The sequence below is a fragment of the Peromyscus maniculatus genome, chromosome 2, assembly GCF_049852395.1.
Source record: "Peromyscus maniculatus bairdii isolate BWxNUB_F1_BW_parent chromosome 2, HU_Pman_BW_mat_3.1, whole genome shotgun sequence".
NCBI classification, from domain to species: Eukaryota; Metazoa; Chordata; class Mammalia; order Rodentia; family Cricetidae; genus Peromyscus; species Peromyscus maniculatus.
In genome coordinates, this window is record NC_134853.1 from 158,933,266 (window position 1) to 158,946,422 (window position 13,157).

General features: G+C 52.3%; 1 protein-coding gene across 2 annotated transcripts in view; it reads right to left on the reverse strand.

Annotated features, from left to right (window-relative positions):
- The window catches only part of Igsf21 (immunoglobin superfamily member 21), a 223,572-nt gene that overhangs the window by 125,117 nt on the left and 85,298 nt on the right, over positions 1–13,157 (reverse strand). For both annotated transcript variants that reach the window (XM_042272224.2, XM_042272225.2), the window contains exon 2: positions 5,269–5,381. In XM_042272224.2, the coding sequence (XP_042128158.1) occupies positions 5,269–5,381 (113 nt within the window). The remainder of the gene's footprint in view (positions 1–5,268; positions 5,382–13,157) is intronic.

Sequence of the window (13,157 nt, forward strand, 5' to 3'; positions counted from 1 at the left end):
AGACCTTTGGCTTTGCCTGCTGGGCAGGCAACCCCCAACTAAATGAGTTTAGACAGGATTTCCTAATAAGAAATGTGCCCGGTGCCTACATTCTACCAAGAGTCTGCAGAGACCTGCACTTCTCCAGACAGACAGGTACTAGTCTCGGTGGACATGTGTGCTATTCACTCAAGGCAGAGGCTACATGGATGGTCTCTGTGTGTGTGTGTGTGTGTGTGTGTGTGTGTGTGTGTGTGTGTGTGTGTGTGAGAGAGAGAGAGAGAGAGACAGACAGACAGACAGACAGACAGACAGACAGATGGAGAGAAACAGAGACAAAGACAGACACAGAGAGAGTGAGAGAGAGAGAGACAGACAGACAGATGGAGAGAAACAGACAAAGACAGACAGACCGAGAGAGAGAGAGAGAGAGAGAGAGAGAGAGAGAGAGAGAGAGAGAGAGAGAGAGAGAGAGAGAGAGAACATTCGTGTGCACAAACGTGGGTACATGTGTACAGAGTCAACCTCAAGTATTGGTCTTGACCTTTCATCTTGTTTGAGACAGGGTCTTTTTGTGGATTTCTTCTGTTTCTCCTGGACTAGGTGGCCCTCAAGTATCTGGGGATCCCCTGGTTTCTTTCTACCATCTCCCCATAGGAGCTCTGGAATTACAGACACTCAGGCTACCACACCTGTCTTCACTGGGTTCTGGGGATTTGAACTTAGGTCCTCACACTTGCATTTTGAACTCCTTTGCTGACAGATCCACCTCTCCAAAGCCCAGCCTTTCTTAATTTAATCATTACCATGGTCACTTTACAGTAGCTGCCCAGAATCACAGAAACAAGATATATCTTTTATACCTGAGGTGCTCAAAGGAGGGTGTGTCTAGAACTTTCTGGAGGAGCTGGGGGATGCAATAGCCATTGAAAAATATTGAACCTGGGACTCAATATTTTGAATGTCCCTGGTTTCCTCACTTGAAAGGCAGAATTCACAGTATTATTTGCCTGCCAGTGACAACATGAAATTGAAGGGTAAAGCCCTTGACCCTGTACTCAGCTCCCAGGAATGGCACAATAATGTCATCCACTCAGGTTAGCATTCATCCTATTTCTAAACACGACCCCAGTGGACAGGAAGGACGAAATGAAATTTACTGTGTAACATTCATCTAGAACAAGTTCTTTCTTGGGTCCTAAGGTAGATGAGATGTGAGATGGCCATGTGTGGAATTGAACCTCTACACTGTTAGCTACTGCATGTTGCTGAGAAAATAGAAAGAATTATGAGCCAGGGCTTACAGATGAGCCTGGGGACTCCATTCTAGGAGACGAACTCATACAATAGTAGAAACGTCCCAGGGAGATAAGAAGGATGCAAGGCATCCTTAGGTCACACCGGACAGACACCGCAATTCCTGAGAGCCCCGGGGCTGACCATTCCCTTGACCTCTCTATGTTCTCAAATGTATTTTAAGAGGGATAACAGTTTCCTTCTTCCCACCCTCCCTTACCACAAACATACATGCTGTAATGATGATAGGTCAAAAGATCAATACAATTCACTTTGTTGGAACCCATTGTGGCATGAGTTTGCCAGGAAATGGCTCTGTGAAGAGCAAGCGCCATCCCTTTGACAGGCAAGCACAGTCTATTCTAGTCTCTGGTGGGGAGGAGGTCTGAATGCCAGAGACATTCTGGGTTCCAACAGACCCTCACAGAGATGGGAATGTTCTATTTCTGTTCTGCTGCATGCAATCTGATGCCACCAGCTCTGTGTGGTAAGTGCTAGAAATGACTTGTCTGGATGAACGGGGAAAGCATTTTGCTCTTTAACTTAAATCAGAACAGCTGTGTGTGACCAGTGTCAGCCACATGGATGATGCAGATTGGCATGGGGAAGGGAGTGGGGGATGCTCTGATGGCTTGTGCTGTCTTAAGACTATCTGGTAGTTAGAGCATCTTCACCGAACTGGCCTGAGCTCTTTCCCTATTAGCCAGACCTCAGGCAAGGTACCCGAGTTCAGGCTACTTCTCCATCACTTTTCTTCCCTCTCGGCAACCCCAGATGTCTAGCCAGAGGTCAGAGAGCATTATTGGCTCCCCTCTCTCCCCAAAGAACCAATCTATTCTCTATGCTTTGGAAAGTCTCTCTCTCTCTCCCCCTCTCCCCCCCCCCTCTCTGTGTGTGTGTGTGTGTGTGTGTGTGTGTGTGTGTGTGTGCTTGCATGCATGTGCGTGCGTGCATGCGTGCGTGCGTACATGTGGTGCTGGGGATTGAACCCAGAGCCTTGCACATGTCAGGCAAGTTCTCTACCACTCAGCTACTCTCAAGCTTCTATGCCTTGGGAAACCTCTGACGATCTCCCGTGCAGACGCTTTTCTAGAGCAGAGCAGAGCTGCAGGACTGAACACACGCAGTGGGCTGTTTCGTGCCCATCGAACTGAACGAGCGGGGCTGGTGGTGGCGCTCTACAATGCCTCTGCTTTTCCCTTCTGAAGGGACTGGAGGCCCGGGCCTGGCTGAGCCTGTGAGATCTATTCATCTCTTTCTAAGCCAGGCTCTGTAAACTCATTCAGGAGATGGGGGAGGCAGGAGGAGGGGCCTGAAAACCAAAGGCACTGGGCTGTTGTGGCCAGGCTTCTGGAGGGGAGGCAAGATGGATGCTGGCTAAGAGGGCTGGTCGGGTAGCGGGGATGTGCATCGGAGAAGGAGGCTGGGGCTTTCCTTGCTGTCTCTCCCACACTCCCTGGAAACCCTGCCCAGCCCCAGGTCCTGGAGCCTCCACCTGGCTAGGTCAGTTCTTATCTCTCTCTTCAGCTGGCTCCATGGGAAAAGAGGGAGTCCAGAAGAGCAGCAGTCAAAGGGGAAAAAGCTGGCAGCCCCAAGCATCTTTCCTGGAAATTCCTTCTGTCCCAGCCTCCATCACGGACAGAGCATGTGGGCTCCTCTGGTCCCCAGGAGAGCAGCCAGACAGCGGAGCCACCACCCTGTCCAGCTCCAGAATTAAAAGGGCCCGGCATTTGGCTCCAGTGGACAATTTGCATGCGATTTGCATACATCTGCATACCCCCACGCCAGAGGCCTTCAGTCAAAGGATGAGAACTGAAATAAAATAAATTAGTACAGCCTACCGTAGCCCCAGACAGAGGGCCTGACACCCATCAGAGACATGACCAATTCTTTAAACAGTCAATGTAGCAGGTAGATTGGGCTGGGCAGAAGGAAAGTGGAAGCCTCCATCCAGCCTCGAGGATCGCGATGGACTGTGCCTCCAGCTTAGGGAGCCCCAGGGATACCCCCGTGCATGGGCACAACCTGGCCTGGTGGTGTCCCTCCTCTGGAAGCTGTCTCTTCAGGAGGATTGTCATCTCCTCTGGCATGCCGGGGTCGGGGTGGGGGACATAGAAGGCAATGGGGCCCCTGGACTCTTCCCAGCTCCAACTCTACCCCACCTTCCTCTCCAGGGATCGTTTCCACCAGTCCATAGCACCTTTTTCTCTCCCCACTTGGATTCCAGCCCGGGGTGAGGAAGGAGGAGCTGTGCCCCCAGTGTCAGCCAGTAGCTGGGGTTCATCCCTCTCGCTCCCTCCATGTGTACAGCCTGTGACAGCCAAGCAGCCCCCGGAGCCTGTGACTCCACAGATGATGATACAATCCATGGCTAGGCTCTTGCCAGCCTTGACTTTGTCTGGACTGGTTGGTCTCCCTCTCCTAGGAATGAGGACCGTGGGTCCAAGTATGCAGCTCACACTTGCAGGGCATGGGTGGAAGGCACCAGAGCTGGTTCCAGGCAGAAAGGGCTATGATGCTGAGATGGAGGATAGGCTTGGGTTCAAAGGAACGTGGGCAGAGCCAACAGAACAACACTAATCAGCAAACAGAAAACCAAAGGTCAGAAATTCAAGATGGATGCCAAGGAAGGAGGGGATGGACAGCGGCCCGAATGGAGGAGCACTGAGGTACTCAGGGCTTCTTTTTCCTCTCCCCACTCACCCCAAGTTTCTAGGCTCTGTGGGTGAATGCCAGGCAGGGTAGCCAAGGATGCCCCTGAACTTCTGGTCCTGCACCCACCTCAAAGTGCTGGGATTACCAGTGTGCGTTGCACCAGGTTTCATACAACATTGGGGCACAAACCCAGGGCTCTGTACACGCTAGGCAAGCACTCTAGCCACTGAACCCCACACCCACCCCTACAGAATGCTTTCTCTCAGGTATCTTTAACCACAAGGCAGGAGTCCACTCTATGCACATTGCATTTCCACATGGCCCCCAAGTAAAGCATGGTTTTTACTTTTCTCAACTGTTAGAAAGAAGAGAAGAAGGGATTTTTGTGACACAGGAAAATTATACAAAATTCCACTTGCTGGTTTCCATGCACAACATGTTTGGGGAACGTGGTGTGTCCTCTCATTCACACATTGTCCCCAAACAGTGTGGAGGAGCTGTGACTCACGCTCTATGGTCGGCACAAAGGAATGCGTTTCCAGTCTTGGCCTTTACCGGGAAACGATGCCTGGCCCTGGCTTAGATCCCAGGAGCGGAATCGTCTGTGGCATCCCTGGGCATGTTCTCACAGACCAGCCTCCAAGCCTGCTGACCCTTCTCGGGAACCCAGCCCCTGCTCCTTAAAGAGATACTAGCCTGGGATAACCCATTCGGACCCACAGGGATTCATTCCCTCCGTGGCTAGAATGACCTCTTGTGCCCAAGACCCAAACCTGTTCTTACCACTGTCATCACTGGCACCCGGGTGGCACCTGTGCCACTTCCCCCCTCAGGCCTAGGCAGCTGGCGCCAGGCACCAGGCTGGGTCTCATGCAGTAAGCTGAGGTGGCAGAAAATCTCTGAAATGCAACATGCTTTTTGGTTGTTTAAGACAGACTGGTCACTATGTAGCTCAGGCTTGCCCTGAAACCGGCAAACCTCGTGCTTCGGCCTCCTGAGTGCTGAGCTGTGTATCAGCACACTCTGCTGAAAGGCAGTTCTAAAGACAGGAAGACTTCTGTCCTCTCTCCCATGCCAAAAACATGGCCAAAGCATCCCTCTTGGGACCACATCAGTATTGTTCCCAGCTGCACACCGTCCCCAGGGCTTGTACACTCTCAGCAACTTCTACTGGGGGTACTGGTGGATTCCCAGGGTTATCAGAAGCACAGAGGAGACCAAGAAAAGAAGGAGACCAAAGGGCAGCTTAGGGGTGGCGGGAACTGAGGATGCATCCTTTTCTGTGAATTTTGTCATAGCCTTAGTACACAGAGACAGCCATGTGCGGTGGCCACTTACCCGGTACCACACGATCTCGCGCATGCGGCCGTCTGTCTTGAAGTTACACTTCAGGGTCACTGCGTCCCCAGCCACCACAGGGGGAAGGGGCTCAATGTTGACTGTCAGGTAGCCTGTGGAGGGAAGGAGAGAGCGGATGAGACAGACAAGCATAATGGGTAGCTTAGCAACCCAGGACCCCCGCCTACACTGAGCTACACCACCAAACTCCAAATGGTGCAGTGGGCAGACCACTCCCTTCTGGCAACTCCCTTTCGGTGACCAAACCCATCCAGCCCATCCAGCCTGAACTGATTTTAGATGCTTGCAGGAAAGGCGGCCTATGCTGGGGTGAACTTTGAAGGGAATACCCTATGTACCATCTCGTGTCTATGCATGACTGGCCATGCGTATGATTGAAATCATATGCATTATAGGAAAGGATATTCACACGAATGAAGGCTTCCATGTCCAAGCCTGTAAATCCAAACAGAAAGACACCCTCACCCACCCCAATAGCTCCCTCTTTTTCCTGAACCCTCAAAAGGAGAAGGGGTAGGCCTCCTTCCTCTGGAGTGTCTCACGCAGAGTCCTGCTCTCCTGGCCTGCACTTTCATGGCACTTCTGAATAAAATCCCTCCCAATTTTGCTATTTGCAATTCTTCAGTTCTTTGAGTAAGACCCCAAGAACCTAACAGTACGGGGTTGGGACAGTGACTGCTATCCGAAACAAGAAAGTGAGGCGGAAGCTGACGGAAGGGCTGGGCCTCCCGTGTGGAGGTCACGTCACTGTTCACTCTTTAGCCAACAGGAAGGGTGACAGAGTTGATCTCACACTCTCTCCCTCCCACTGGCTTGTTTTTTCTGTCACCTCCTTGGCTCCCATGGGTCCCCCTTACTGAAGAACTTCTCCCACAGGTCAGCCTTCTATATAGAAGACCCGAGAGGGCCAGCGAGCTGGTTCAGTGGGAAAAACGCTCATGTACAAGCTTCACAACTCAAGTTCAGTCCCCAGAACCCACGACTGAAAGAGAGAACAGACTCCTGAAAGCTGTTCTCTGACTTCCATACACACCATAGGGTACACGTACACACACACACACACACACACACACACACACACACACACACACGCGCACGCGCACGCACACGCGCACGCACACGCACACGCACATGCACACGCACGCGCGCGCGCACACACACACACACACACACACACACACACACATAGGTTGACACAAAACCCACAACTCTCACTTCAAACAGGATAAGAGATAATTTATGTGAAGCTGAATATGGGTGACCGTGACCTGTGAACTGAGATTTAGGTTACCCTAAATTCCGTGTTCCAACACAGAAGCAGTTTCATGAGGTTTTTATAGTAATAGAATGGAGAACAGTCATGAATCAGGTGATTTTTCAGATTCACTGGTGGAGACATCAGAGGGTTTTACAGCAAGGGGGAAACCCGGTCGGTCGGTCGGGGGCAGATGCTCTCTGGCACTGGTCTTAACTTTGGCTGGGGGGAGCTCATGGTCTGCTGAGTTAACACATTTCCCCAAGGTGTCACCTGATATTAGGTCAGACACCGGAAGTGGGAAAGGAAAGAGAATCCCTGGGGGATAGATACCCCCAGGGAAACTCTAATCAGGCGCTGGACCTGCAACATCCCAACCCCTCCACCTTGTGGAAGGTTTAATTTCATTCTGAAATCCTTTGTTTAGACAAATAAATAAACATTTAAGACCTTCTGAGACCAAAGGAAAAGGCTGGGATTCAACACTACCTCCCCACCCTTTGTTCCAATAACCAAACACCTGCAGAGGCCACACCAGGGAGGAAAGGTTCATTGTGGCTCCTGGACTGAGAGGGTGTAGCTACCTACTACGTGTAGTCCCTGCCGGGGGCGGGGCAGGGGAGTGGGAGTGGGGTAGGGGAATGGGGTTGTGGGGGGCAGGGACTGGGGTGGGGTCAGGGAGAGCGGAAGCTGGCGTCCACTGAGGTGGCAGTTTACAGCTGTGACTTGTTCCACAACATTGGCCAGGAAGCAGAGGACTCCAGCTGAAAGGGGGGCGGGGCTGTAACCTTGAAGGATTTCCCTTCCGGCCGCCCACGTCCCCCAGTCAGGCCCTACCTCCTAAAGGTTCAGCACCCCTCTAACAGCACCACTCACTGGGCATCAAGTGTCAGACATGAGCCTACATAAGATAACACAACAATAGGCTTCTAGGGCCCGCAGAAGAGACACACACTTACCCTGGCGTCTCCAAACCACTTTGCCTGGGAGGACCCTCCTCTGACCCCACACAGGGTCCCTGAGGCACAGTGGGACCTGGTCCACCCAATCCCCATTCCAGCCTCAGAGCCACTTAACTCCCAGGAAAAGACCCTGAGAGGCCACCACTGGCTTCTTTAAGACCCAGCAATTGCATCCCCACATGTCTAGACACCTAAGGGAGGGCATGTTTGGTCATGGGGGAGCCCACCACAGGCTGCCCAGTTGGGGAGGAGTTTTGGAATCTACAAACACTTCAGTCCAGTCGCCATGCCTTGGGGGTTCTGTTGCCTCCACACCACCATGCAGACCCCCGCGAGACCTCCGGCCCATTCCTCTGCCTCCCCACCTCCAACTCGGAGGGCCACGTGCCCACTTCAGCCTGGTGGGGACTTCATTCTGGGCCTGACCACTCAGGCTCATTTGATGGACTTCCCACGGCTGATGTCTGCATATTGATTGATTAGATCAATCCAGTCCAATCGCCTTAATGAGAAAAGCAGCCAGGATGGGCTGGGATTTCAATTGTGCAGGGAACCTGAGCGGATCAAGTCCCAGGGGCCTGACCCCTGCGTGTAGCTTAATGGGTCCGACGCTCCGAGAGGCAAAAACAAGAGCGGCCGTCAGAGATCAATGTGGAAGTAGGAATCGAATTGGACCTGCATGGCTACAGCTCCAGAGCAGGGGCTGAAGGCAGGGGCTCACTCTGGGACCCTCTCTAATGTCAGCTGAAGTCAGGTTCATGGAGAGGCCCCGAGGCCATGGGGTCTAAGAAAGTAGCTGCCATACCACTGCAAGGCCAGTCTTCAGGTTGGTTTACAACACAGTTGTTCCCATGTGTCCTGAGCAAGACCTGGGCCGGAATCTGAGAAACAGGGCATCACATGGGCTCATGTCCTCTGAAATATACAGAGGAGGAAAAGAGACGTCACCATGTGAGCGTCACCCAGGATCATATGGGCTGTGTGTGGCTATGAGAGGGAACAGGGAAGCCGGGCACAGTTTGTGTAATCCAGGCCCCAACCTGCACCCAACAAGGAGGCCTCCTTCAGCCAAAAGGGCTACAAGGAACTGGAGTGCTCCCGGGCAAGCCTAACCTGCAGGACATGGTAAATACGGTGTGTACCAGGCCCTAGCTAAATGTGTCACAAGCATCCAGCACGGTAATTCTCAAGAAGAGATGTCCCCTCCCACACCTTACGGGAGAACAGAGAGGTGTACTGTCCATGTAGGGCTGGGCCAGCCCCTCGGAGTCAGTACAGAACACACCCAGACATCAAGTTCTCAGCACAAAGCCTGGAGGGATAAGCAAGGGGGTGGGCCGTGTCTGGAGAGGTCAAAGGTGGGCAGCAGGGTTTTTTTTTTTTTTTTTGGCAGCAGTGAGTTTTTAAGGAAAAAGGGGGGGGGGCGGGGGTCTGTGTTAGGATGAGTTGGCAAGTCGTGATTGGACAGGTTACCCAGTGTAGTCAAATAATGGAACTTGACTGCTGGATCTTAGTGTTATGATAGTTGGACCTTGGTGATCAGTCTCAGGAATGAGTCCATGGCCAAATAAGAGAACAGACCTTAAGGGCTAGCTTTAGGAATGTAATCTAACATTACATTAGGAAGAGGGAAGGGGAACAGGCAAAACCAGGTGGCACCATATCGGCCAAACTCAGGCCTGTTGGTGGAGAGCCCTTCAGTCCTAGTCAGGGTTTCTGTTGCTGTGATGGAACACCATGACCAAAAGCAAGTTGGGGAGGTAAAGGCTTCATTCGGCTCACACTTCCAGATAATAGTCCATCATTGGAGGAAGTCAGGACAGGAACTCAAACAGGGCAGGAACCTGGAGGCAGGAGCTGATACAGAGGCCATGGAGGGGTGCTGATGACTGGCTCGTTCCTCATGGCTTGCTCAGCCTGCTTTCTTACAGAACCCAGGACCACTAGCCCAGGGATGGCACCATCCACAATGGCCTTGGCCCTCCCCCATCAGTCACTAAGAAATCTTATGGAGATATTTTCTCAATCAAGATTTCCTTCTTTCAGAGGACTCTAGCTTGTGTTGACATAAAACTAGTCAGCACATATATTAACTGCCAGGATCACACAGTGTAGCTGAGATTAACATCCAGTTCCCCTCCACTCCATGGCACGTCCCACCCCATCATGTCACAGTCTCTCCAGGGACAGAAGAGGTGAAAGAATGTGCATGTAAACTCATGTGAGCCTGCAGCCTGGAGTCTTTGTTCCGGAATTCCAGGGAGTAGAGGTGCGGCTGAGGGAATCACAAGCAGTCCAGTTACCAAGCCCAGCAGACATGGTGGGATTGGTCACCCAGCCCTTTTTCTCAGTTTTCCCACTTTTGAAGTGTAGACAGGAGCTGAGCACCACCAGGCCAGGTAGGCAATGGGCTCACAACCAGAGGTGGGAGGAGGAAAGGCCTGTGCTCTTGCGTGATGAGTTGATGGAGCAGGGGTAGTTGGCCAGGGCAATGGAGGACCACTGCTGTGGAGGCAGGAAAGAGTTGGGGGTGGGCATGGAATGAGCAGGGTTTCGGATCTGGAGATGGAGTTGAAGTGTGAGCACCATCGGCAGGTGACGTCAGAAGCCCTGGGGATCCCCAGGTATGACAGAGACCAGCCCCCTGCACAGGCATGAGGTGGGGCTAAAACAGTGGACATGCTGTATTAGATGGCATGTGGTTCTCATGGATGACTGGGAGTCTGTAGAGATGGAACTTCTGACTCCCACTCAGGCAAGCCGATTTCTGCAGCCAACTACTTCTGAGAAATGATTGGCCAAGGAAATGACACCTGTCTCTCTTTGATGGGATGGCCATGGGGTTTGTGACAGTTGGAACTAATAGTTAACTCGACAGAAACTAGAGTCACCTAGGAGACGGGCCTCTGGGCATGTCTGTGAGTTTTTTTTTTTTCTTAATTATGTTAATTGAGGTGGGAAGACTGATCCACTCTAGGTGGCACCATTCCCCAGGCAGGGAATCCTGGGCTGTCGAAGAGTAGAAAAATCTAGCTAAGCACAAGCATGTAAGCACTCATTGCTCAGTGTGGCCAGCTGCTACAAGCTCCTGCTGCCTCGGCTTCCCCACTCTGACAGACTGTGCCTTGGACAGGGAGCTGAAATAAGTAAAAATCCTTTTTCCTTAAGCTCTTCTGATGATGGGGTACTTTGTCACACACAGCAGCAGGACAAGAAACTAACACAGGCTGTCCCGGTGACAGCAGAGTCTCCCTCCATCATGGAGCTGATGTTGTAGCAGACAAAGCCATCATTGATTATCAATGGCAATACATCAGAAGGTGATATGTGTGAGGAGGAAGGATCTATCAGGGCAAAGCCGTGGAGAGGAACAGGGGACAGGCTTTCAGAACAGGACTTCCTGGCCAGCTTCTCTCGAGAAGCCTGAAATAATGGAGTATGTGAGCCAAGTAGCTACATAGGCAGGAGCCTGTGAGACAGGACACACATGCCGCAGAGGCCGTCTGGGGTAGGTGGTGGACTCCAGGCTTGGGCCGCGGTAGGAGTTCCAGCACCTTACCCACTGGAGCAGTCTCTGGCAGGGCTTCAGGTGTCACTCGGGTAGAAGGGACGGTGACAAGTGAGAGGCGGAAGGTAAGGGACGTGCTCTCTCCTGTGCGCTCCGCTGAGAGTCAGTGGTCCATCAGTGCTTCCTTCTCCCAGGCTCCTGGCTGCCGCCCCGCCCCCAGGTCCAGGCACCCTGGGCGCTGAGGGTGCCGGACTCCACACTAAGGAAGTGGACCCCCTCTGTAGAACTCTTTCTCATTTGCCCAGCACGTTGGTTCTCCCTGTTTTTGTTAGCTGGGGGGCAGCAATGTGTACATTCGTAGGAAGCCATAAAAAAATCACGCTAGAGTGTGACTGTCTGCCCATCTGTCTCTCTTTCTGGTTATTCCCCAGAGCACTAAAACAGGATGATGAGGAGGGCTGATTTTCCAGCTTTTTTTTTTTTTAGCTACGCATGCCTCTGTCAACACGGGCTCTGCTCTTCGTAACTGTGACGCACTTTGTCCCATGATATGTGGATGGGAGTGGGCAGGGTGGGATTCGAACCCGGGTCTAACCGACTTTCTGAAGCCGCTACCCAGAGCAGAGTCATGTGACTTAACAAGGTCCACCAAGACTCAGGATCGGCCTACCTCCAGTGTGCAGCTTCCACGGCGGCTAGTGGATCATCATTAGAAGCTGGCTTTCAGGCTGGGCACACAGCTAGTGCAGGGCCAGGGCAAGCATCATTTCCTACCACTCCACAGTGACCTGGCAGGAGATGGGACCTCTGTGGGACTGTTTCCTTACGTGGGATACCGACAAGGATCCACTGAGTTCAAACAAGCAAAGACAGTGTGGGCCTCACTCTCCCCAGTTACTGCCCACGTGGGAGGTGGCACGAACCCTTCGGGCTACTGGCCTCTTCTCCCTCTAGGTCAGTCCCAGGAAGGAAAGACAGAGGCCAACATCTGGACAACAGTGTGAAAGGAGATGATACAGTGAGGATCACGTGGTCATCCATGCCCTGGGATCAGCATCAAGTGGCCTTGTGGAACCCCCCGACCCTGACCTGGGCTGGATGGGGTGGGGCAGAGGCAGCTGAGCAGGTTGGGTGGGGACACAGGCTCATTCACCAGCCCAGGGCATTGAGGACAGAGAGAAGGGAGCTGTATCTGGTCCTGGCCTTGCTGCTGGACCAGCCTTGGGGACTTCCGGCACGTGCCGGCTGGCTCCGAGTTTCCTCATCCATGAAACAAGGGATTTTTAGGGCCTCTCTGCTCTGCAGAATTCCTCCACAGATGCCAGCTCAGCCCAGGCTGGTCTGGATGCAGAGGCCTGGCTGAAGCACGCGGCCACCTTCCTTCCTACACACAATGCACATCACTTGTCTGACAAGTGTATCCACCAATTACTCAGACACCAGTGGTAGATGGAACCTGTGATGGCGAGCATTAAATTTACTGCCAATCAGCTCCAATGCCCGAGCCCCGCTGAGCATCAGCATCAGCATCAGCATCAGGTGGACTGGGAGCAGAACAGGCTCCATCCTAACTAAGTAGTTCTCTACTGGACACAGTCATTGCTCTCCCCTGACAGTGATACAAGCAGATCAGATGAAGACACATTCAGTGTCAGGTGGTGGTGCACACTTTTAATCCCAGCACTTGAGAGACAAGAGGCAGGTGGATCTCTGTGAGTTCCAGGACAGCCTGGTCTACAGAGCGAGCTCTGAGACAACCAGGACTATGCAGAGAAACCCTGTCTCAAAAAACATAAGCAAAAAAAAAAAAAAAAAAAAAAAAAAAAAAAAGATACATTTAACTAATTGCAGGACTATTTAGGCCACACCCTCAACCTCAGGAGGTAATAGCTGAAGCCTCCTTTGAAGTCTAGAAGCATTGAGGAGTCACTCTCTCAGAGTGCCAAGCTCAAGGCTGTGACCAGATTTGGCTTAAGCCTGACTCTCCATGGGACAAGTCAGCAAGGGAGCCCAGAGAAGCAGGGCCAGCTTTAGTTCCATCCATGTCCGTGCTGGTTGGTGCAGGACTAAGGATAAGGGGCTTTGCATGAGAAACCTGAAGAGCCTTTGCAAACTGTCGAGCTGGTTGTCCCAGCAACAGCCT